This window comes from Zootoca vivipara, chromosome 9, assembly GCF_965207765.1.
Source record: "Zootoca vivipara chromosome 9, rZooViv2.hap1.1, whole genome shotgun sequence".
NCBI classification, from domain to species: domain Eukaryota; kingdom Metazoa; phylum Chordata; class Lepidosauria; order Squamata; family Lacertidae; genus Zootoca; species Zootoca vivipara.
Genome location: NC_142592.1, coordinates 50,584,824 through 50,610,871, shown reverse-complemented (window position 1 = coordinate 50,610,871; position 26,048 = coordinate 50,584,824). Strand labels below are relative to the sequence as shown.

The following is a 26,048-nucleotide window of genomic DNA, read 5'->3' as shown; positions in this document are numbered from 1 at the left end:
TCGGTTGCATAAGAGTGAGCGAGCGTGGTGCGCGGCCCGACGAGCGTTCGAGGGAGGGAGGGAGGGAGGGGGAGAAGAAACAAAAAAACAAAAAACCCCACACACCTCCACAGTGTCCTCGCGGCACCTTCCTTCCCCAAGCACATGACGGTGCCGGGAGGGCGGGGGAAGAGTGAAAAGGGGCGGGGCCAACGTGTGCCTGTGACTTCATCCGCTCGCTGTTCTCGAGCCCCGCCTACAAAAAAGAGGGGAGGGGGAGAAGAGAGAGATGTATGCGTGAGGGAAAGCGGAGAAGGATGTGTGGCGGCACGTGCTTCTCCCTCTCTCATTGTCAATTCAGAGTGAGACTGGGAGGCGGGGCGGGCGGGCTTCCGGCGAGGGAGAACTTTTATCCCTTTTGTGAGGATTGACGCGTCTTGAGAATTCCATGCCTTCTTGTTTCCTGCCGACGGTTCCGCTCTCTCCACACACACACACACAACATACACACCCCGCCCCTCCTGCCGCCCTTCACTTCCTCCTCTTTATGGCGCATGCTCGGCGATGTACCTTACGTGACTGTCCCTCTCCGCCGCGCGCCCTTGCCGTTTGTCCGCTCTCGAGGGAGGGAGGGAGGGGTATCGGCCGCGCGCCCAATGTGGGAGCCTAACGCGCGCGCTCTCTCTCTTCCCCTCTCCCTCTAGATACGGGAGCCTAGCACGCGCGCTGTTGTTATTGGTGCTGCCGACTGACTGGCTGGCTGCTGGCTGGCTGGGCTGGCGGCGGCGGCGGCTGTTGGTTGGGGCTGGCGGTGTGGGGGGAGGAGGAGGCGAAGGTTTCGCGAGGGAGGAGGTGGAGAGCAGGGCGGCTTAGTCAGTCAAGTCAGCCAGCCAGCCAGCCGGGCGAGAGAGTAAGCGAGCGAACGAGTTCTTTAAAGATGGCCGGGGCGGCGGCGGCTACGGCAACAACGGCAGCAACAACAACAACAACGGCGACGACCCCCGTGTACTGCGTGTGCCGGGAGCCCTACGATGTGAGCCGCTTCATGATCGAGTGCGACATATGCAAGGACTGGTTCCATGGCAGGTAAAACACGCGAGGGTGCAGGGAGGAGGAGGAGGGGGCCCCCGGTCTCCTCACGGGTCTCCTCACGGGAAAACAACAACAAAACAGTGAAGTGTGTGAGACAGGGGGGGTCCATTATTCGGGGGGGGGAGACCCTGAGGGCCGTGAGGGAAGGGGGCGGCCGGGGGGGGCGAAACAAACAGAAGGACAATGAGGCTGGGAGAGAGAGGCGGTATGTGCGCGCCGCGATGCGTGTCTGGGGGAGAGATGTGTGAATGGTGCTTTTCGGCGTACCAGGAAGCGGCGTTGGGCAGCCGCCGGCGCTCCTAGGTTCCCTTCTCTCTCTCCCCCACTCCCTTCTCCAAACAGTGTTATATAAGGGACTCCCTGGCCGAGGTTGAGGGGCTCTTCTGAGGAGTTTGGCGGAACGAGAGGTGCCCGGAAAGTTGAGTTGCTTTTATTATTATTCGCATTGTTCGAAGCGCGTCGCGGCTGAGATGCCTTTTTGTGTGTGTGCGTGCGTGTTTTTATGCGTGTTCATCTCGTTGTCCCGTCCGCTTCCAGGGCTCGTGCTTCCCCCGGCTAGAGAGTTGCGTGCGCCTCGCGGGCGCTTTTCTGACGTTGCGCTCGCATGAGTGTCCGGGTTGTGTTTTCCTCCTTCCTTCTTTTTTCTTTTCCCCTTTGCACAGGGAGGTTGGGTCAATTATGTTTGGAAAGTGCGAGCTTCGAGGAGGAGGCCATGCCGGCGCAGCGGCACTAGCTGCAGCCTCCCCTCGGCTGCGAAGGGAAGAGGTGGGGTGGCTGGGTGGGTATCCATGGGCATTTAAACAAAGGAGCAAGTTTCGGGGCTGCCGCGGCGGCGCGAGTGGCTCTCTTTCGGCCGCCCTTTGATCTCCCAGCTGGCCGGAGGCTGGATGGCGGCTGAAGTTCGGAGGAAGGGGCATCGATCTGGGATAATATTTGTCCGAGCTTCCCCGGCTGCTGCCGCGGCTGCGGAGGGGAAGTGCGCTTTGATTGACAACAGGACATTTAAATACCCCCCATTTAACAAAAACAGAGTCACGATGGAGCTGGCGAGACAGCCTCATCTCCCTCTGCTGGCTTCCGAAGGGAAGCTAATTTAAAGGGACATGGTTCATGCTTCAGATCGTGCCCTGATCAGAGAGACATATACAGTACTCCCTCTCGGGTTTGTTTGTTTTTCAAATAGCTCTTGTTTTTAAAGGAGACAGATAACACAGAGAGAAGGTCTGCGGATGCATTGTTCACATTAGAAACTAGGCTGGTTCTCCGCCTACAAAGTGCACCTGCCAGCCGTTGCAGGTGCACATGTGGTTCTGTATTAGTCTCTGAATAGATTCCGTGTGTTCCGTGACAGTGGGGCTATTATAGATTTAAGTGTTTTACGGAGGAGCCTGACAATATCCGGGTGCATTGCTGCAAATGTAAGCATCAGTGTTTTAATTCTGAAAACCGCAAAACCAAATAAGGAAATACTGTAAGCTTCTATTGTTGCTATATTTCTGTGAGTATGGTGAACAAAGCATTTATTTTTTTTCTGAATTATTTCCAAATTCCTAAGCCTACAGCAGCGAAATAGTTATGTAATCAGTCTTTTGGTTCTGTTAAAGAGAACATTGCTGGAATACAGTGGTACCTCGGGTTACAGACTCTTCAGGTTACAGACACTTCAGGTTACAGACTCTGCTAACCCAGAATTAGTACCTTGGGTTAAGAACTTTGCTACAGGATGAGAACAGAAATTGCTCTGCGGCGGCATAGCAGCAGCGGGAGGCCCCATTAGCTAAAGTGGTACCTCAGGTTAAGAACAGTTTCAGGTTAAGAACGGACCTCCAGAACGAATTAAGTTCTTAACCCGAGGTACCACTGTAGTCTGTAGAAGTCCTATTAAGCAGTAGGAGAATTTGAACTGACATTTGAAGTTGTGACTTTAAAAAAAACACTTTGAAATCTGTTACAAAATATTGATCCATAGATTTAAAAGTTAGGTGAGCTTAAAGTGGCAAAAAGGCAAGGGAATGGGTTGGGCAGTAGCAAACTAATGCACTAGGACAGAAAAAATGGGTTTGATAAGGTGGATGTAGAAGTGTAATATATGGTAGCATTCTAATATCTTTTCTTTATAAGTGTGCAACCAGCTAAAAGTTATTCCTAAGAAAATGCTTTCATGTGGAAAAGAGGGAAAACAAAGATCTAGTCTCTAATGTTTATCTAGGTAAGTCCCATTGTACTCTATGATTTAATTCTGAGTAGGTATTCATAGGATTGTGCTGTCAAACAATTTTGCTCCTGCACTTGGCTCGGCTCCTGAAATCCAAATTACTTGGCAACTGAACTATAAACAGATTTGCTATTACTGTACTCCCTTCGAAAAGTGCCCGGCAGTATCTCACAAGGAAGATAATAAACAAGACATTACAATTTTGCTAAATTTGGACTGTCATAGATACATTATTGCTGGCTGTTTGACATCTTTCCTGTTAATTTATCTTAATTTTTAAAATAGCACCCTGAATTGTCATTTTTGCAGTGCAATACTTTAAAGTTTACTCTGAAGTAAGTCCAGTTGGGGCTTATTTACAAGTAAGAGTGTTTAGCATTGTGGCCTGTTTCTGGCCTCAAGACCTGTCTCCTAATTTACAGTTCAGAAAATGTTAGCCTATGTGTAGTTGAATTATATGCTCAGTTGCTATTTTCTTATACTTTTTTCTAAGTTGAAAAGAGCTGGAGTATTTCAGTTTGCTTTGGATTTTATGTTCTAATGTTTTGTACTTCAGAGAGCTGGACACCTCAGCTTGTTTGCTCATGTTGTTGGATCAGTGAATACGTTTTTAAAGCATTGGCTCTAGTGGTTCTTACAAGATCCTGGACTGTTTTGAATCTTTTGTATGAGCTGTCCACTTGCTTGCACCCTTTGTTTTCTGTCTTTTATAATGCAATACATCCAATAGAGATCAGAAGGCATCTTATAATCCTTAGCCTTCCTTAGGAGCTTCCAGTGAGTGGAATTTTAAATTCTTCTTGAAATCCATATGTACTGTATTCTTTAGAATACCACTTTGCATGTATGGAATTTACATAAGGTTTGGCACTTTCACATGATTTCTTTTAAACTCTGAGGTGTGATTTCTGTTTGTAGCCATGCCCTATAGCAGGGACGGCCAGCTCCTAAGAGACTGCGATCTACTCACAGAATAAAAAACTGGCAGTGATCTACCCCTTGGGGGGGGGTTCAGGTTGAAGCTGTTGAGGGTTTTTTTTAGGGAGGAAAGTGCCTTTTCTAGGGGTTCAGGTCAAAGTTGTTGACTTTTGGGGGGAGGAACGTTCCGTTTTTTTAGGGGTTCACAGCAAAGGTGTTGAGCTATTTTAGGGAGAAAGGGGGAAAGTCTCTCACCAAAAGATTGCTAAGGAAATGATCAAACTTAGTCTGTCGTTCTGGAGATCATGCAACAATGGAGGGTGGGCTGAGGGGGCGGGGCCAGATTTTATCACCGCTAATGAAAGGGAGCCAAAAACCTCCTGGGGATATGCCAGCGATCAACCTGTTGGACATCCCTGCCCTACAGAATTTTAGCTGGTTGCACAAACAAGATGAATTGGTGACTTGTCCTATAGTTAGTTACTTGAAGTTCTTTAAAGTGTTAACTGTAGTCATCTCCAGTTCCTGAATCTGAATCTGTTTTTAAACTTTAACATGTTAATTATCTCTTTGAATGCCAGGTTAAGGACAGTACCTTTTATATAACTTGGCGGCTAACAAATTGAGGTTGAATCCTGACAAGATAGAAGTACTGTTTTTGGGGGACAGGGTGTGGGCGGGTGGGTGTGGGGGACTCCCTGGTCCTGAATGGGGTCACTGTGCCCCTGAAGGACCAGGTGCGCAGCTTGGGAGTCATTTTGGACTTGGGGGTCATTTTGGACCTTGGAGCCACAGGTTAATTCTGTGTCCAGGGCGGCTGTCTATCAGCTCCATCTGGTATGCAGGTGGAGACCCTACCTGCCCGCAGACTGTCTCACCAGAGTGGTGCATGCTCTAGTTATCTCCTGCTTGGACTACTGCAATGCGCTCTACGTGGGGATACCTTTGAAGGTGACCTGGAAACTGCAATTAATCCAGAATGCGGCAGCTAGACTGGTGACTGGGAGTGGCCGCCGAGACCACATAACACCGGTCCTAAGAGACCTACATTGGCTCCCAGTACGTTTCCGAGCACAATTCAAAGTGTTGGTGCTGACCTTTAAAGCCCTAAACGGCCTCGGTCCTGTATACCTGAAGGAGCGTCTCCACCCCCATCGTTCAGCCCGGACACTGAGATCCAGTGCCGAGGGGCTTCTGGCGGTTCCCTCACTGCAAGAAGCAAAGCTACAGGGAACCAGGCAGAGGGCCTTTTCGGTAGCTGCGCCTGCCCTGTGGAACGCCCTCCCATCGGAGGTCAAGAAGATAAACAACTACCTGATATTTAGAAAACACCTAAAGGCAGCCCTGTTTAGGGAAGTTTTTAATCTGTGATATTTTAATGTATTTTGGTATTTGTTGGAAGCCCCATACAATACTTTTTTTACAAGTCAGAGGAGAATTAGACTTGTTTTAAATGTGACACTGGTGAATAACAATAACTTAAATATGCACCATTCTATATACCAGGTGTCTCATTTAAGCCAAATTACCTTTTTGCATTTGCTGCGCTGTAATGGCTAGAACCTGTGGCTCAGGTGGATACCATAGCAGCATGCTAAAGGGAATGCTGTGGCCGTAGTCTACAGTATCTTGATTTCAGTAAGGTTTCTGACAAAGTCTTGACAGTATTCTTGCAGAGAAGCTGGTAAAATTTGCGCTGGATCAGGTAACTGCTTGAGTGACCAAACACAAAAAGTGCTCATTGGTGGTTCCTCATCATCCTGGAGAAAAATGACAGGTGTGGTTCCACAGGGTTCTGTTATGGGCCCTTTGTTGTTCAACATCTTTATAAACGACTTGGATGGAGGAATTGAGGGGATGCTCATAAAATTTGCAGATGGCACCAAGTTGGGAGGAGTAGCTAATGCTGCAGAAGACAGAATTAGGATCAAGATGACCATAACAGATTGGAGAACTGGGCCCAAATTTACAAAATGAATTTCAGTAGGGACAAATAAAAGGTTCTGCACTTAAGCAGGAAGAACCAGTTGCACAAATATAAGGTGTGGGGATCACTTGGCTTGCCAGTAGTAAGCAAGTAGTTTGGTTTTGTAGGGATCTGACCAGGATTTAATGAGGATGAGCAGGGGTTAAATCCTGCTGCTTTGGCCAGCAAGAGAAGTGGCCCATGTGGCTAAACTGAGCAGGATTTAACCACCACATGGGCCAATTTTGCTTAGTTTGGCTGCTGGGAACAGGCACACAGGTCAGTGCAGAATTAAACCCCAATCTTCCCATTGGCCAACAACTGACATCATCAGAGCCCATCAGAGTCATATAAGCTGGGCATGTTTTTGGACAAAGTACTATATAGGCCAGACTGGACCCTCTGAAGGGCCAGTATTGGCCCACAGCCAGAAATTCCCAACCATTGTAGCATAGGTATTGGTTTGACCTATCCTAGATAGTGATGCAGTGGGTATAACTTGCAGAAACCAAATACTATGCCATTAGCCTTGGGTTTACCCATATGTGCCACTATAAGACAAACAGCACACCTTTTCTCTCTAATTGTCTAGTCACTGTCTTCTCAATACTATGACAGTTTTAGGTTTTTTTCCCTTTAAATAATTTTGAAATTTTCCATTTGTGTCAGATCACTGATAAAATCATAGTTTTGTTACTGGCAAGAAAAGAGAAAGATGTTTCTTTCATTCTTTAGCATGGTCACATTGGTTATTCCCTACCCTGTACTGGCTAAGAGGCAGCGCTGGTAAAAATGACAGGCAGAGTCACTTGATTAATGAAAAGGCTCTGGCTGGCTCTGGTCTGCAGGGCTTGTTTGTAGATTGGTGGCTGTGAGGCTAATTTATGCAGTCTTGCTATTTGGACCCAATTTTGCATGCCAGCTCTTCGAGAACATATATCCATGTATATGCATTCACATCTGCACACATACTGCTCCATGTATATCTAACTGCAGATGCGGTGGTAGAAAAATACATGCATCTACATTGAGGACACTGAGCAGTTTTTCTATCTCTCCTGGGTTCATAACTTCCAGTTGTGCAGCAGGCCAATAGCATACATTCTGGCTAACCCTCATGCTTGAAACAGATACTTGTATTTATCTGCTTGTCTGATAGGTCAGGTAAGTGACAAGGAATTCCATACAGTGGTACCTCGACTTACGAATAACCCTACTTACGAAAAATTCTACTTACGAACGATACTAATTGGGGTGCACTTTCTTTGACATCCGAAGGCTGGATCGGGCCCCGCCGCCACCAATAGCGGCCTCTGGCGATCGGCCCACGGCCAGATCAGGCCCCGCCTCAGCTCACAGCGGCCTCGCACCGCCTCTGGAGCTCGGCCCACGGCCGGATTGGGCTCCGCCTCCACTCACAGCGGCCCCGCGCCGCCTCTGGAGCTCGGCCCATGGCCGGATCGGGCCCCGCCTCCGCTCACAGCGGCCTCACGCCGCCTCTCGAGCTCGGCCCATGGCCGGATCGGGCCCCGCCTTCGCTCCCAGAGGCCTCGCGCCGCCTCTGGAGCTCGGCCCATGGCCGGATCGGACCCCGCCGCCACTCCCACCGCCTCTAACGCTCGGCCCACAGCCGAATTGGGCCCCGCCGTCGCCACTAGCCGGCCTACAGCTGGATCAGGCCCCCACCGCCACCACTAAGCGGTCTCCCGCAGCCTCGCCGCCGCAGCCCGCGCTCCCTGCATTGCAAGGTAATGTTGCTGTGCAGGTTCCATGCCTTAAAAGTCTTCAAAGTCTCTAAAAGTGTATTTTTCCTAGGCTCCGGAACGAATTAATCCATTCCCAATGCATTCCTATGGGAAACATCGTTTCGACTTACGAATGTTTCTACTTACGAATGTGCATTCGGAACGGATTAAATTCGTAAGTAGAGGTTCCACTGTACTTATGAATGAGTGGTCCGGCAGAAAAGGAATGGCTTTTCTAAACCTTTCTCCACCAATCAACTTGGTTTTTGTCTGGCCATTGAGGAAGGGAAGCACATTCCTTTTCTGCTGGCCTGCGTGGTAAAAAGCATTTTTAAAACTAGTCACTGTTAGTAGTCCTCGGTTCTATGCCGTCATGGAAAATAGGGTTCCACTCCTCTGTAATGAATGTAGAAATACAGGCTACTAGCCTCTTAGCAGACTAGTAAAAAAAGTAGGCTAGTAATTCTTGTAGGCCTATTTACAAGGCAATCATGTCACTATGTGACAGTTTTATGTAAAAAGTTTCCAAGGAATAAAATAATTAAATGCAGTTTCATTAGTAAAGTGTTATGTCAGTTAAGGATTAAGCCTTATCACTTTTGCAACTACATCATTTGCATATTATTCTGAAGTAAGTTTCACTAAGTACGAAGGTGTTTACTTCCTAGTAAGTGTGCTTAGTATTGCAGCCTTAGAAGCTAATTTTGAACAGTGTGGATATCCTAGGCCAGATTCACAGAGATAGAGGTGTAATGACAGTTCCATTTTTAATTATGTTCATTAGCTTTGTGTTGATTGTCACGTTGTTGATTGTTGTCCAGTACATCCCACATCAGTACTGGAAACAATTTTTAAATGACAAGAGAAGGTAGCAAATACTCTGAATTTTTAATAAACACTGGTTCTCTTTCTGGCATATTAAAACCAAGTTTACTTATGTTCTGTAAATAAATAGGACTGAATCCAGAGTAAAGGGTACCAATGCAGTTTCAGTTTAAATGTGCAAGTGCAATAGAGTAAATAATGCATAGTATTTTAAAAGATTACCTGGAAATAAGTTATGGTCTTGTTGTCTTGGATCATAGATCTGTACTTGCATATTTGCATTTCACATTTGCCTTTAACTGATGTGAGTTTCAGTTCCGTATCTTGCCAAGTGGGGGAAAATACTTGCCTTGTGTATGTTAAGCAACATGAAGTGGCTGTTACATAATTACAACTCTGGGTAGTTGAATTGGTAGAGGGAGCTATGTACGGTATATTATTGAAACTTGCTATGTTATTATATGTGAGCAGTGTTTCTGTGGCAGCAAAGCAGGATTATTTTAAACGATAAGGCACTCTAATTTCCAACCTTCCCATCGTTTTATCGGTATTTAATGTTTAAAATATGCTTATGGAGTAATTATGTTTAAGAAATTCAGCTTTGGTTTTTGGTTGCAGAAAATACTTGATAGTACTAATGCAAAAGAAAAAAATTATAGCCTAAATGTTCAGCATGATAGTATCTTGTAAAAGTGCTTTGTGGAGAGTGTTACAGAAATATATTATTGGTATAACTAAATCCTTGTGTAGCACTGATTTGTTTAATACAGTGCTTGTTTCAAAAGTGAATTAGTTCTGCTCAAGTTCATCTTGTCCAAAAGGGAGATAGTTCAGTTAAAGTTCATACTTTTACAAACTGTCTTTTAAATACCTAGCCATGCACCTGCATACCATGATTTTGGCACTATATGAAGAAGCCTCTGGTTTTCTCTTCCTTCTGCCTTGTCATTCCCTCATGGCCTCCATGGATTGTGGCAAAACATAGGTTCCCCTTCCATTCAAATCAGCAAGCCATGCTTTGGAGCAGGAAGTTGGGGAGAAAAATGCAGTATGCATGGGAGGAAGGGAGCGTGGAAGCATGTGGCTCATTCTATGATGATTTGTTTAGCGCAAGGGTCAGCAAGGTTTACCTCGCCTGGGCCGGTTCACTCCAGCGGAGATCCCTCTGTGGGCTAGATCGTGCGCGCTCATGAGCGCGCCTGCCTGCAGTTTCCGGCATCTGCGCAGACAGAATTTCCACCATCTGTGTTTGCACAGATGGGATTTCCGGCAACACGGAAGCAAGTCCCTGCGCCATGCTGTGCCGATTTAGTGCAGCATGTGGGGACTCAGCAAGCGGGCGGCTCAGTTTGGGGGCGGCTTGTGGACCGGTTAAACGACCCCCGTGGGCCGCTTGTGGCCCATGGGCCTCAGGTTGCTGACCCCTGATTTAGCACCAAACCATGATTTGGTATTATATTTTGATGAAACCAGAATGTGGAGGCAAGAGATGCAGATCTCCAAATGCATGGTCATGGCCCAGTACATCATCATTGGCTCACATTCACTGTATGTAGGAGATATATATTCCCTTTGTTATGCATTACGGTACATTTCTCCTCTAGGGGACAAATATAAGCACAACTACTGCTGCAAAATAACATTCCTTAGTGTAGCCTGCAGCGTCTCATGTAACTCTTGAAAGTGTGCCTTCATTTCTTGGCAAAACTAGAGCAGCTACATCACTCTTCTGACAGTTTAGTACTGTCCAGGCTGATTCTTGAGGTTATTAGTGTTACATTGTACAGGTGACCACCACTGGTGTTGCATGATGTAGTTACGTTACAGTGAAATGTCAGCAGGACTGAATCCTTGGTGGCATGGTATGACTGTGTGGCATTTTACAACCCCTCCCTTGTATATTCACATATAGCACATTTTTTATTTACAGGGTCTTTTGGCAGTCATTCTTTTGTTGAATTATTTTTCTTGAATTAATATTGGATCATGATATGGAAGTGTTAGAATCCTTTTTTGAGCATTTGTGGTCAACATAGCCTGAATCTGTTGTCTAAATCTGGCAGCGTATTGTGCAGTTTAAATAAAATCTTATTTGGGGTGTGTGTGAATAGCGTGGAAATTGTTTCCAATTACCAAGTTAAGCAGACCCACATGTATACTCACCTTCTTTAGAAACATTAATATGCTGAATGCAAAACTATGGAAAATGTAGTTAAGCATTTTTATATGAAATTGTTTTAATTGTTAGATCGGTTTAAGATTTTACAGGAAATGATTAATAAATGGAATGAAAATAAATAACGGTAGTGAAAACTATGGTTTAATTAGTAAAGTGTGTTGTAGTTGCAGATAAACTGCCCATGTGTGTGTGTTGATGGCGATCATAGGAAATGTAGATGCTCCCACCATTTCCTATAATAAGCCCAAACAATCATGTATCTCAGGTATCTCCTGCCAAGTATTTAAAGCCCCAGGATGCCTACCTGGAAAATGAGACATACCTGAGCTACAGGCCACTCCTTCCAAGGATTGGGGAGAGAGCTTTTAAAAACTGAGCTCTCATTGCAGCTTTGTCCCTCCCACCAGGGGGGGGGAGGGGCAGACCAGGTCTTCCTATGCACTGCTCAGAGAAGTTGGCCACGAGCTCTTACAACTTGTAACTAGACGGACAGCATTAGTAAGTAGAAAAGAAGTAAGTAGAATTTGGGATCATCGGGCTACTTTTGTGTTGATTATTTTTTATTGGATCTTAAAGAAGTTTCACAATCAAACTAGTGGAGTTTTTGTGGGTTTTCCAGTCTCAGGATTCAGGAATTATCATATGCCTAGATCACTTTGGGTTTCATGGTACTATTGGAGATCTAAGACCAAAGAGTTGGTAAAGTTAGGAATCTGCTCTATTCTCAGGGAGGAGCTGAGAACAGGAGCACTGGCTTTATGCTCTACATAAATTGCTAGGAATTGGCTGGAGGTGCCAGGGTCTAGGATCCCCAAGACTCATTGTTAATTTGACATACCTTGTTTTCTCTTTTTCTGGGGCTGTAAGTTACCTTCAAAAGTGGGTGGTGCCAGAAACTACTGGATACACTGCAGAACTGTCAGATGGGCATTATATAAGTAATAAATTATTGTTGTTATTATTGTACAGCAGTGGGCCAGTAGGGGGACTGAAAGGGCTTTTCTGAACCTCCTCCCTTATCTACAGTATTTACTGTGAACCCAATTTTGTGGCACAAAGTCTGTTTAAGAGACAGACATTGCTGGAATTTGCAGTATTAGGACTTGCTCTTGAGTTCGGGGCTTATTAATTTTTTTACAGTTACTGCTTTATTCCCATGGCCTTACAGGCCTCAGTTGAGAAATAGCTCTGTTTTAGACCAAATGTAGCTTCCAGAGCACCTGGTGGGTGACCACATGAAGGACTCAACTTGAAAGAGACCACTAGAATCCAGAAACCAGCACCCCTCCCTGAAATAATCAGTTTAACAGATTTTATATTTCTATCTACATAGAAAACATAGATGTAATGGAAATCGTATTAATGGTGTCCTGTGTGGTTCCTTGTTGGTTTTCTAATTTGCAGAGACTGCAATCTAGGAAATTACAACACATTACTATATTTAGACTTCCTCCTGCCAACCTAGCAGTTCGAAAGCACATCAAAGTGCAAGTAGATAAATAGGTACCGCTACAGCAGGAAGGTAAACGGTGTTTCTGTGTGCTGCTCTGGTTCGCCAGAAGCGTGCCTTTGTCATGTTGGCCACATGACCTGGAAGCTATACACCAGCTCCCTCGGCCAATAATGCGAGATGGGCGCCGCAACCCCAGAGTCCGTCACAACTGGACCTAATGGTCAGGGGTCCCTTTACCTTTATTTAGACTTCACAGAGTTGGCTGGTATCACTGATTATGTTAAAGTGTCTTCATTTATAATTTCTAATATTTTCTGACTACTTATATTATTGCCCTTAATATGCTTCATAGAGTCCTCTAATTTATGCAGCAGTAATGAAATGCATCTATATATATAAAAATGTAAGCTGTCCATGTTTGTTATATTCTACTTTTCTCTGAAACCACTTGACCAATTATGTTCAAATTTGGACACAACATTCCATTCCAATACCCGAGTGTTTCCATAACCTTAGATTATACTGATATCACACTTGTCACAGGTAAAAACATGATTTTTGGGGGAAACAGGATCAGGAGAACTTGCAAAACATCGTCCTCTAGCAGTGACTCCACTGGTACTGCAGCTAGAAAATCTTCCCTCTCCAAAACAGCTCAGCTCAGGTTTGCAGCCAACCCCTGCTCCACAAGAGCAAAACTGCAGACTGAGCTGAGTGGAGGTGGGGACTCACCTGCCCTGGGGTTGGGGACAGGACAGGTTCGGGACGGTTCATGGGTCGGGACGGACGGGGGGAATCACAGGGATGAGCCACAGCAATGAATGGCTGGGTACTGCTAGTTACATATAAAACATGTCTTACAATCTTATGGTGTGTATATATTGTTGACTAGCATTTAGATTATATTTCACATCAAAATTTTGATAATAGTTTTTAATATAGAAAACTAGAATGAATAATTACCAATTGTTATGTAGGTTAAATCCATTCATATTTTAAAATGTGAGCCTCTGTTGAAAAATTGAGGAAAATGCTCTCTGAGTTTGTCTCCCCCCCACAATTTTAACTTTTTAAATAAATCGTAAGTATAAGGGACTTGACCTTGTGATATACTTGGGATATGTTCATGAGATTAGTCAGCATTAGACATCTAGAATACTTTTAGCTGCTCCCTATCAGAACTTTTGATGAAATGAATGAATGAGTAGTTTTATTAGTTTTATTTATTGATAAACAACAAATTTCAGTGTGATAACCAAGTGAGGTTTGTTTGTTTTCACAGCAAAAACAAGTTATTGTGATATTTTAAGGATTAAAATAGATTTATTATGGGTGTAATTCTCATGACCATTTGGCCCAATTGCTACTTTTTATTTTATTTTGCACTACCACACATGTGAAACTAAGGTGTTAATGCTTCATGCATCAGAAACGAGGCTAGTTCTCTAAAGCTCATGCCCCTATATTTTATTTTTTTATTTTTTTAACGTGCCACAGTGCTCTTTTGGTTCTCTTTGATAAACTAAAATTTATATATACCAAGGCTCAATTTGAGAGAGTTTTTACACACTTGTGGCTGGAATATTATAGTAACTTGTAGCTGTACACAGTCTGTGAAAATACTGGTGTACAAATTGAAAATTAGATTGCATCAAAACTTTTTCCATAATAGTTTAATAGATTTAATTAAATTGAAATATAATTTATACTACTAATATATTTTAGGCACTTCTTGATTTAATCTGAATGCCTCAATACTTACATTTCAAGAGGTTAAAAGTTATTGTTTATTTATTTATTTTATTTGAAATCAGTCATAGGCTGTATGCCTACAAATGCAGTGAACCTCTGAAACTACAACCTGGCTTGAAGGCAAGCTCTGTTACCTGGTGGCTTTCAGATGTTGCATGGATGTGGTAACTGTTTCATGCTTACTGCTCCTTGCATTGTCCTTATGGTCAAAGTAGATGTTTTGTATCAGTGTTAGCACAGCTTGTGCATCTCCCCACCAGGGGACATTAAACGGTGAGGTGAAACTGGAAACATGAGGCATAAGTCAGGATAAATTGAAACTAACTCATTTGCGTACATTAATATCAGTTATGACTACTGACATCAAAATATGCCAAACTAATGTTTCATTATTTAGAATATTCGTGTCTTTAGGTCTGCCTCATACTGGTACCAGTGGTTCTAAATAGATAGTGCTAGTTTTCCAGGTCATGACTGCTTTGAATGGAATTAATATTTAATCTCCATTAGTCTGGCATTAAGTAAAGTAGGTCTTTAAATTGGTGATTCTTGTGGAAAATGTTGAGTTCATTCTTGTTCAGCAGGGTATAATGCTGATGTTGCCACTAAAGCAAAAAGCTTCTACATGAAATCACTTCTACATTATTTTTAAAAGGCAACTAGAGTCAGAAAGTGTTATGAATTTTTAATACATTGTGGTATAAAATCTATTTATTTTCATCTGAAGCTGTTGGGTGACATACTGCAAGTAGGTTGCTAAGCTCACTTCATATACTTCATTCTTTTTACATGTTTTATTCACTTTTAAGGCTGTATAGAGAAGTGGGGAAGGGAAGGGATGTCATTCTGTGAACAAATATATATATATATATATATATATATATATATATATATATATATATATCTCAAAGATTGGGACCGCTTCTGGCCTGGGTTGGTCATAAACACAACACTTAATTTATATACAGAACTGTATTTTTCAGTTTATTGATGAGTGTATATGTATCTCTGGTGAAGCACCTTGCTTTCTCCACCACTGTCAGGGGCTTAACCCGCTTTCCTCATGGAATCTGAACCTCTAAAGCAGGGGCAGAAATCCTGTGGTCCTCCAGATTATGCTGAAGTACAGCTTCCATTATCCCTGACCTCTGGTAATTGATGGGGTTGATGGGAGTTGGAGTGAAATAATGCACAGGTTTCCCACCCCACCTCAAATGGTAGTAGAAAATATGCTGGTAGTTGGGTTAGAGAGAGGGCTGTATAAGGGAAGAAGGTGTAAAAAAAAAAGCAGTATGGTGGAAGGGAAGGGAACATATGTTACTGGTTTTTGTTACTACAGTGGAACCTCGGGTGTCGAATGTCTATCGATGCATGTTTTGGCTTTCGAATGCCGAAAACCCAGAAGTAACTGCTTCGGTTTTTCAACGATTTTCAGAAGCCGATTGTGTCCCGTGGCTTCCTTTTTGAGTTTCCTTATTGTATTGAGGCTTCCGCTTTCAGCTTTCCAATGTTTAGGAAGCCAAACGGTCTTCCGGAATGGATTATGTTCGAAAACCGAGGTTCCATTGTATATACCATACCTTTTACCTTTGGCAGAGACAGAAGGAAAGTGCTCGTTAGTTGTTTTATAAGTGCTGCTAAGCATATTTCATTGTTTCTGCCCTTGTGAAATGATCACATCAACCCATTTGTGGTGGTTTGCAACAGAAAGTAGAAAGGATGTAGTTCCTGCAGTAGTGAGTTTCCAGGCGAAAGGTAGTAAGAGCACTTCTGGGCTTTTACTGGGAAGTAGTTTTAGTAATTTCCATATAACACCTCCTAAGCTGAAAAGAACTTGGAATCCTCTCCAAGTGTAATGATTGCTTCCTTTCATTGCCACCAACTGATTAGTCAATTGGTGTTCTGTTGTTGCCAAGCCAGTAACATAGCTGCCAAGTTATCCCTTATTTTAAGGGATTTTCCCTTATGCTGACTAGGCTTCCTCGCGAGAAAAGGGAAAACTTGGCAGCTATGGCCAGTAAGAAGGCTCTTTACCATTTCCTTTCCTTCAGGCACAAGGCCTGCTTGTGGCAGTTGCCTGTGCTATTTGATACAGGGAGGAGGGTTTCTATCTTGTGGTAGCCTTCTACTTTGAGAAGAGTATACTTTATCTAAAGGAGGATAAACTGGGGAGGGCAGGCAGAGAGAAGTACTAATCTGCTTAATTAATTTGGTTAAGATAATATTGCCAATTAGCATATGGAAACTATCCAATAGTGTGTGATATGTCCTCAGTTAATTGGAGCTATCCAGTCACACTTTTTGCTTCTTAGTTACAGCAGAAGTCTGAAGCTTTTTTTAAACACACACACACACACACACACCACATTTCCTTCTGTTTTAAAACTTGGCTTAATGTACTCTTGCTTTGACCTCTAGTAATACTTACTGTCAACATAAAAACATAAAGTGCAAAGAAAGAAAGAAAGAAAGAAAGAAAGAAAGAAAGAAAGAAAGAAAGAAAGAAAGAAAGAAAGAAAGAAAGAAAGAAAGAAAGGCACTGTTTGCAGTTTTACAATCTAATGGAAAAAGGCTTGCTATGGAATACAATACACCTATTTAATGGTGGTGTTCAGATTTGTTGAATAACGGGCTGCATTTCCTGCAATATTTTCAAATGAAACTTTGCCACATGATTCTATTATCCAGTCCTTAAATTTACCTACCTCTCAATTTATGCCCTTGCACTTTGATAAATGAAATAATTATGAGTTCTCTACAGTTTACTGACTATATAGTTAAATCATAGGCATACACGTCACTTGCAATTTGCATCTGGTTCGCCAGAAGCGGCTTAGTCATGCTGGCCACATGACCCGGAAGCTGTCTGTGGACAAACGCCGGCTCCCTTGGGCTATAGAGTGAGATGAGTGCGCAACCCCAGAGTTGTCTGTGACTGGACCTAACAGTCAGGGGTACCTTTACCTTTACATTGTGGGGATGGTGTGTATTCACAAAACCGCATATAGTTGAGCCCCCCCCCCCAATCCTTACCTTTTGGAGGTAGCATGCGAGACAGATCTTACCCCACAAGCAAGGTAGAAAAGGTTTTGACTCTGCCTTGCTTACTGGGTTCTGGGAGGCTCAAGAGGGAACAAGCTCAGGTTCTTTATTTAGTAGATTTATACCTTGTCCATCAGACTTTAGCTCCGCCGAAAGACTGTCTTAATGTTTAAAATGGTATAACAATAACATGCAGCACCACATAAGATAACATGGTTTGCTCTGTTTCATAATTGGATTTCATCTGTCACTTGCCTGCAGCCATTACTTAAGGCTGCAGCAGAGAAGACAAGACAAAGGATGCAGGGTGCCTCCACTGGTGCAGCTGAGGCAGCAACTTTTGGTGTATCCTTTCCTTGAACTTTTGCACCCCAGCTGGTGATGAGAAGAACTTGTCCTAAGGTTATATATGTAACTTCTGATAATTTTCCTTAAAAGGTGCAGTTGCAACTTAAGAGTTCCTGAAGATTTTTCTTCTTCTTCTTTTAGTTGTGTCAGAGTAGAAGAGCACCATGCTGTTGACATTGATCTGTACCACTGTCCCAATTGTGCAGTTCTTCATGGACCCTCCTTGAGTAAGTAATGATTTAAGCAGTGATGCATGTTGTTGTTGTTGTTGTTGTTTTTAAAATAATAATAATTTAAACCTCACCTTTCAGTTCTTAAAAAGGCCCTTTTGGGGGCTTTGCATGTATGAAAAACACAGATATAAAAGCAGAGCCATTAATTACACATGGCAGAAAGAAGCTTAGAATAGGCCAACTACCTGGTGAAATAAAGGGAGTGCCCAAAAACCGTAAGAGGAGGCCAACTGAGGAGAGAGTTCCCAAAGGAGGAAGTTCCACATCTTCAGGTGCCATGGCCAAAAAGATTATTCCCCATGTCCCATGTAACCGTACTTCTGAAGCTCAACAGGACATGGAACTATTATGTGTAAGATAACATGTGCAGTTTTGTGTGGGTGGAGATGGTACTGCAGAAATCCTGGTTGCAAATCATTTAGGTCTTTTATATATAACTACTATATATAAGCAAACCAAAAGCCAGTGGAGATTAAACAAAACTGGAGTAATACAGTTATACCTTGGATCTCAAATGCCATGCAACTTGAACATTTTGGCTCCCAAACACAGCAAACCTGGAAGTGAGTGTTCTGGTTTGTGAACATTCTTTGGAACCCGAATGTCTGGCATGGCTTCCGCGGCTTCCGATTCAGTGCAGGAAGCTCCTGCAGCCAATCGGAAGCCGCGCCTTGGTTGTTGAACATTTTTGGAAGTCGAATGGACTTCCGGAACGGATTCCATTCGACAAGCAAGTTACGACTGTATGCTAAAAAAATAAAAAGAATTTTCAGCATGGCTGTTAAGATTTGGTGCTCTCTGGCATGCACATATAGGACCTATTGTGGTTGGTTGGAAACAGTCACACCCAACAAAGAACAGAGGATTCCTTTACCATGCAAGAAGGCCAAGCAGACCAATCAGCAGATCACTGGACTTTCTATGGCACTGTGTTAGAGGGTGATTGCTAGGCCAATCTGATTGTACCTGATGAGGGTACAGGGTGAAACTCTCTGTTCAGGACTGAAAGTCCTAACCTGCTTTGTGATTATATTGTGATAAGAAATAGATCCATCCTGAATAAATAGATCATCCTGATTTCAGGCATCTTGATCTGCCCAAATAGCTGTAGTTGTTTAGTGTCCTAAGAATCTCAATTTAGTTTTTATCACTAATGGTAAAGCAAAAGAATCTGTCAGCTGCTTTCAAATATCATTGAGGAATTGCATTTGGAAAGCTGCAGGGAAGCTTCTAAAGGCAGTCAGATGTGCTTAAGTCACCTTCTGGCCTTCATTCTCAATCTGGGAAAGTTGAGGAGTCGGGTGTGCCTAGGACCCCTCCCCAGTTTAAGCCTCAAATAATTCCCTTTGAGAGGTTAACAGTTGGAAGATGAAGCATAGGAACACACTGAAATTAATGCTTCATGGACTTATCTATGATTTATTCCTGAATATTATTTGAACCCCCATTAAACATTAAGCAATGTTCAATATTGCCTCTCAGGGTAGGTTATAATGTTATCTGTTTGAAAATGTTTTTTAAGTGTCCTTTAGAAGATGCAGTATAAAATTCATAGCTCGGGCTAATAAATAATTTTAGAATAATTGCTTATAATTAATATACCACCTTGAATTTATGAATAAATTAGATGTTTGCCTTTCTGAAAGTTATTGCAAAGGTACATTGGATTCTAATAGATTTATTGTTTTAATCTTTTCATATGTGTGATACTGTTGAATTGTGGTTTTGTTTTTATTTCTCTTATTGAAGCTAGCCTAATATTTGTTAGAATAAATATTGAACACTTTGGCTACAGTAATCTTTTTTTCTTTTTTAAATGCAATTTATAACTACTGGCAAGTAATACTAGCCTGTTAATCCACATACCAATTTGTTCTATAGAGAAGTTCAGTTACATCAGAGGCTTTGTCTTATGTCTTTTGTAGTGCAGCTGCCCACCTTAATAACTGTCAGATAACATTGGCCGCTTTCCAAAGTGGTCACTGAGCTTGAAGAAACAGGTGTGTACACATGGAAAGAATGATATGCATCATTCCGCACAGAAATATGCACACCCAAGGCACACACAAAACGACTGCCACATGGAAGTCTCCTTTAAGTGGTTGCCTATGGCAGCTGCCTTGCTACAGCAAGCTGCTTTTGTGTATAATCCAGGCTACTACAAACCTCTTAATATTTGTAGTGCTACACAGAAAATGTACCAAGTCTTTGTGATGAGCTGCCACATAAAATGGTTTGGAGTATGAAGCCTTTTTTTTTTTTTAAAGGAGCCATTGAAAGTGGTTTCTGTGTATCGGCCATCCTGTGTGCGCTGATCCTCTGTAGACTGTTATCCAGGCAAAGCATAAACTTTGCTGCCATGCCCATATGACTTTGCATCCCTCTTTATCTTGAAGTAGGACGCAAGCTGTTTGATTACTGTGCAGTTTGGCGTATGCTTCAATTTCTGCGTGACATGTTTCCCAACTTTATTTAAGTTTCATATTTCATACTACTTCTGAGTAGTAAACTGCAACTTGCAGTTTTGTTGAGAGAGGTGGATGACAGTCAAGCATATAATATAATACCCTTCTGCTCCTTTGATTAGTCGGAGTAATATGATCCATTGATTTTGAAACAATGAAAGCTTAATGAGCTCAGAATGCCTAGATGAAATTACTAATACTCTGTCAGCGGCTCAATGTGCAGAATTAAGTTTATTTTTTTTATTTTAAAAAACCCATAAAGAACAGTAGCTTTAGTGGATACAAGATTTCATAAATACAATTAGTAGTAAACTCTTTCAGATGTTCAAAATAATACATGCTTTGAAGCATGTTCATCCAGGCATGGTTGGAAACCCACCACCTCCACCTTTCAGACCTTCCTACTCAACATGGAAAAGTCGGGCTGGAGTGGTGTGCTTGTAGCACGCTTCACACATTATTTTTGAATGCTTGAAGTCTGCTGTCATGGTTGACAGTTGAAAAGTGAAAGATAGGAATAAGATGCTAGGTGGAATTCACCGTTGCACTCTTCCAGTCATTCCACCTGTGCATGCATTTCAATTTACCGAATAGAACAATCCTCCTCTTCTCCCCCAATGTGCTATTCTGAGGGTTCTTCTGACCTCCCACTTGAACTAATTTTGGGGGGTGCAGGTGGAAGAGACGAGGGAAAGCTCCCTTATGGAAGTGGGCTTCTACTGACAGAGCTGGTTTGGTGAATTCTGTCCCCTGAATGTAATGCTTAAATTAAGAAAGGCTAGGGAAATGATATAAATTCTAAGTTTAGGGATTTTAATCAACATCTTTCTTTTACGGATATATCCACCATCTAAAATAATTAAATCAGTATACCTTTTTAGTGTGTGTGAGAATTTAAATAAGAAGCTTGCCCCAAATGGAAAATTATGAACCCCATATAAACCATGCTGAGATCCTAGAGCAGGCACCCCCAAACTTCAGCCCTCCAGATGTTTTGGACTACAATTCCCATCATCCTTGACCACTGGTCCTGTTAGCTAGGGATCATGGGAGTTGTAGGCCAAAACATCTGGAGGGCCGCAGTTTGGGGGTGCCTGTCCTAGAGTAAAGAAGGGACTGCAAATTGTTATAAATGCTTGTAGAGCAGGAGTAGTCAATGTGGTACTCTCCAGATGTTGTTGGACTACAGCTCCCATCAGCTCCAGGAATGATGAGAGTTGTAGTGCACGGGCTACTTTGGTTCTCCCTTTTAAGAGTATGGCCTGGTTCCAAGCATGTTTTTTTGAAATGGAGAACAAACCCTGGAGCTGAGCACCTCTCCTCTTGCACTGCTCCCTTCAGTACTTTGTTTCTTGCTTGTATTAAACCAGAGTTTCTCTTCTGTCTGAACCATGGCTTGATGGCAGTTTACAAACCAGAAATATAAGCCAAGAGTCATAAGCCAGAAATGATGCAGCAAGAGGGGAAGGGAATACTCTGCCCAATGTTTATTCCTGTTACTATTAAACTATAAACTATGGTTTATGAAGCCTGGAATTATTATCCAGCTGTAACTTTAAGAAAATGTTACGAATTGTAATATTTGGCTCGTAATAGATTTTTTCATGCAAATGAGTTCTATTGCTTCAGTTCTAAGTGTAAATGTAGTCTAGACTTTATATGAGTTTCTTTAATGAAGCCATCACCCAGCTCATTTATAAATGGTTTTCTTCAATTCAGGGCAGAGGATGATTTATTCACTAATTAATAGGAGGCAGCTTGTCAGAAAATGTATGAGATCCAGTTTGGTGATGTGATACTTGGACTTGGAGACCTGGGTTCAAATCTTTGATTAGTTATGAAGCTTCTCTAGGGTTAATCCACACTATTTAAAGCACATGGCTTCCCCTAAAGAATCTTGTGAACTGTAGTTTGTTAAGAGTGCTGAGAACTGTAGCTTTTGGAGAAAGCAAGTATAGTACTTCAGTTGTATGATGTGCATATGTGACCTGGGACCCAACCATGCATGATTAAGCATATCTTTCCTTATGGGATTTTTAAAAGAGAAAACTGGATAGTTCTCTTAAATGTCTTGAGGAAAGGGCCAGGTACAAATGTGGTAAGGTAAAGGTAAGGTCCAGTCGCGGAAGACTCTGGGGTTGCGGTGCTCATCTTGCTCTATAGGCCGAGGGAGCCGGCATTTGTCCACAGGCAGCTTCTGGGTCATGTGACCAGCATGACTAAGCTGCTCCTGGCGAACCAGAGCAGTGCACAGAAACGCCATTTACCTTCCTGCCGGAGCGGTACCTATTTATCTACTTGTACTTTGATGTGCTTTCGAACTGCTAGGTGGGCAGGAGCCGGGACTGAACAACGGGAGCTCACCCCATCACGGGGATTTGAACCGCCAACCTTCTGATCGGCAAGCCCTAGGCTCAGTGGTTTAGACCACAGCGCCACCTGTGTCCCATTGACAAATGTGGTAGTTGCAATTAATTTTAGAAGCTAATATTTTAATCCTTACTATCTAGTGAAGAAGAGAAGGAACTGGCACAGACATGACTATACAGAATTTGATGATGGTTCCAAGCCAGTACAAGCTGGAACAAGAACATTTGTTAAACAGCTACGTGCTCGCTCCTTCCCAAGGTAATATAAGTTGCATTAGAACATATATAAGAGCAGGTGCAGAAAGTCTTGTCATTTTTTTCTAGCTCCTTCAAACAACAGTTTTTGTCTTCAAGTCATAAACAACAATAACAAACAAATTAATAGCTCCAAATAATGCAAACAAAGCTAAACTATGAGAGCAACAATTCAGATTTCCAGCTATTGCTGGAGATACCAATACTGCAAGAATTCTATTGACTTCAGTTGTTGCAGTGCTGATTTGCAATGGTAGTAGTAAATGAAGCTACTATAAACACCCAGCTTAAGTATCTATATGCTATAACTGTTAGGGAGAATGAAAGCCTTAAATTTCAGAAATTGCATTGAAATTACTTGCTGCTCTTCTGGATTAGGTGTGATTAAACACTCAGGTTTTACTGTCATTTACTTTTAAAATGTTAAAAAGTATTGTTGTTTTTTGTAGTGCTGATGACATCATTTTGAAAATGCATGGCAGCCAATTGACACAAAGATACCTGGAGAAGCATGGGTTTGATGTTCCCATTATGGTTCCTAAATTAGATGGCCTAGGTCTCAGGCTTCCTCCCTCTACTTTCTCTGTTCTGGATGTGGAACGATACGTAGGTATGGTCTGTTATGAAGAACAGAGTAAAAAATTAAAATGGTAATAAAACCACATGTACTGTAATTAGAAGTGGGGCTACCTAAACTGATGTATGCAGTCACAAATGGAGTTTAGCATTTGTCACTCTGCTCTGTGAATGTGGTATGCAGAATACTAGCATGTCAACTCTTAGTGCAATGCAAGCAACTTTGTGGACAACTTGTGTGGTGCTTTATGGCCCCTTCAAATTAGAACAAAAAAGCGAAAGCCTTTTGGAAGGATGAATATTCATATCTGGAAGTTTAGACATTACATTTCTTTGTTTGCAGCTTTACTGTGATAAAGTTTGAGAACATTTAATTTAAGCTGAGTTCTCTACACTTTACAATTTAAAAAATGAAAGCCTTTAAATGTGTGATCCAGTGTTGTGCAAGCAGGTTTCTCTTTGCTTCTGTCTTGCTTCCTTCAAATTGTTCCAGAGGGATTCCCTGTTGTCAGGAGCAGGTTGGGGGGGATTTAGATAGGAAATAAGAAATGGGAAGCCCCCTTGTGTAGTGAGGCCCATTCTGCTCATGCACAGACAACATTAGATGACACCCTCTATATTTAGACTTCTCATCAGATTTAGTGAGATTACTCCAACAGTAAAAGTGTGATATCTACATTGTCACCATCTCTGAAATTGTAGTTCCAGGTTGCTGGTAAGACTGATCGCTTTGTTGGGTAGTGAAGGATAACCTTCAGGTTTCTATGACCATATATAATTTCCTCAGTGCTGCACAGTTACTCCTTTTACCTTAAGAGAGCATTACAATATAATAAAATATTTCTTGTTTTTAATAACATAAATTGTTGCTTATTTTTTAGATACTAACTACTCCTTTTTAAGAACACTGGAAATGTTATAGAAAGTAATATTTTGCCAAAATCCTTAGATGTGACTTTCAGTGATGTTTATTGGTGATCCTTGTTTATGTAGAGACTTAATACTTTCTTTTTTACAGGTGGTGATAAAATGATAGATGTTATTGATGTGGCAAGACAAGCAGACAGTAAAATGAAGCTCCATAATTATGTTAAGTATTTTACAAATCCTGACAGACCAAAAGTATTAAATTTGATCAGCCTTGAATTCTCAGACACAAAGTGAGTATATGGTTTTTACACATTTGTTTTGAAATCCTATATCAGGAAGTGGATTACAATATAATTCCCTGGCTTCCTAAAGGCTTGCTCTAATTAAGTAGAAAAATCAGTCTTGGAGGCTGGCATTTGGCAATATGGAGATTGGCAAATGAAAGCAAATATATTTGGCTTGCTTCTCATGTCATATTCAAGCATACTTTAAAACTATGGTTGAATGTGAACTAGCAGCATAAAGATCCACCATACTAAAGATTCTCCAGGGGTACTACTGCTTCTGCTATGCCGCAGGTGAAGCAAGCCCGAGTCTGGCTTCTTGTGTCATCCAAACCTGTAGTTTGGAGGAAATGAGCAATGGGTTTAGTTGACACAACAAGTAAGATTTGGGCTTGTTTCATCTGTGCAATGGTAGCAGTGTATTGGGTACTTTTGAACAATGTACATCAGCATGCACTCGTTCACATTAAGCCACAATTTGTTGTAGCTTGTGGTTTAATGTGATATGTGAAGTAGGTCACAGTAATTTGATTATGATACCTTTGTCTAAAACTTAGCACGAATTACCCTAAATTAACTTTATTTGAAGGAATGAATGAGTTCCATTTGTTCTTTTCAGGGTAGTGTCAGGGGTGTTGCTGGCTACCCTCGAGCAACGACACTCCAAACCATCTTGTCTTTAAGACTTTTATTGTGGATATTATTTACAGTGCAAGAGCTTCATGAAAACATGTCTACTGAGTATCATCAGATTCTTGCATTGGCGCTTTTCGGCTCCTCCCCCAGCAGAGTAGTTTGGGGACCCCAAATCTCCACCCCCTGCATTTGCGAGCCGCTGATTGCCTCAGTTCCGGGGTGAATTTGAAAGGATGCCCCTCTGCTGTTTCCCCTTTAGAAACCTCTGCTGGCCCCTCCTCCCTTGCTGGTATCACGGGCTGTAGGCAGTGCTCCTGGATGCTGCCTGAGCCCTGCACCACTCTGCTCATTTCCTCCTTCCTGTCTCCTGCCCCTCCGCTGTTGTCAGAGCCGTTCGAAGAACTGGAGTTGATGAGGGGTGGCTGTTCCCTGTAAGCCCACCCCCTTACAGGTAGCATCTGAAAAGATGTTGTTGTTGTTGTTTAGTCATGTCCGACTCTTTGTGACCCCATGGACCATAGCACGCCAGGCACTCCTGTCTTTCACTGCCTCCCGCAGTTTGGTCAAACTCAAATTTGTAGCTTCAAGAACACTGTCCAGCCATCTCGTCCTCTGTCGTCCCCTTCTCCTAGTGCCCTCAATCTTTCCCAACATCGGGGTCTTTTCCAGGGAGTCTTCTCTTCTCATGAGGTGGCCAAAGTATTGGAGCCTCAGCTTTAGGATCTGTCCTTCCAGTGAGCACTCAGGGCTGATTTCCTTCAGAATTGATAGGTTTGATCTTCTTGCAGTCCATGGGACTCTCAAGAGTCTCCTCCAGCACCATAATTCAAAAGCATCAATTCTTCT

At 42.6% G+C, this 26,048-nt stretch overlaps 1 protein-coding gene across 2 annotated transcripts in view; it reads left to right on the top strand.

Annotated features, from left to right (window-relative positions):
• The first annotated feature begins 673 nt into the window (after positions 1-673).
• Positions 674-26,048, top strand: part of KDM7A (lysine demethylase 7A) — a 49,334-nt gene continuing 23,959 nt past the window's right edge. For both annotated transcript variants that reach the window (XM_035126578.3, XM_035126577.3), the window contains exons 1-5: positions 674-1,065; positions 17,656-17,741; positions 22,723-22,840; positions 23,286-23,446; positions 24,431-24,572. In XM_035126578.3, coding sequence (XP_034982469.1) covers positions 917-1,065; positions 17,656-17,741; positions 22,723-22,840; positions 23,286-23,446; positions 24,431-24,572 — 656 coding nt within the window. In that variant the 5' untranslated portion in view covers positions 674-916. The remainder of the gene's footprint in view (positions 1,066-17,655; positions 17,742-22,722; positions 22,841-23,285; positions 23,447-24,430; positions 24,573-26,048) is intronic.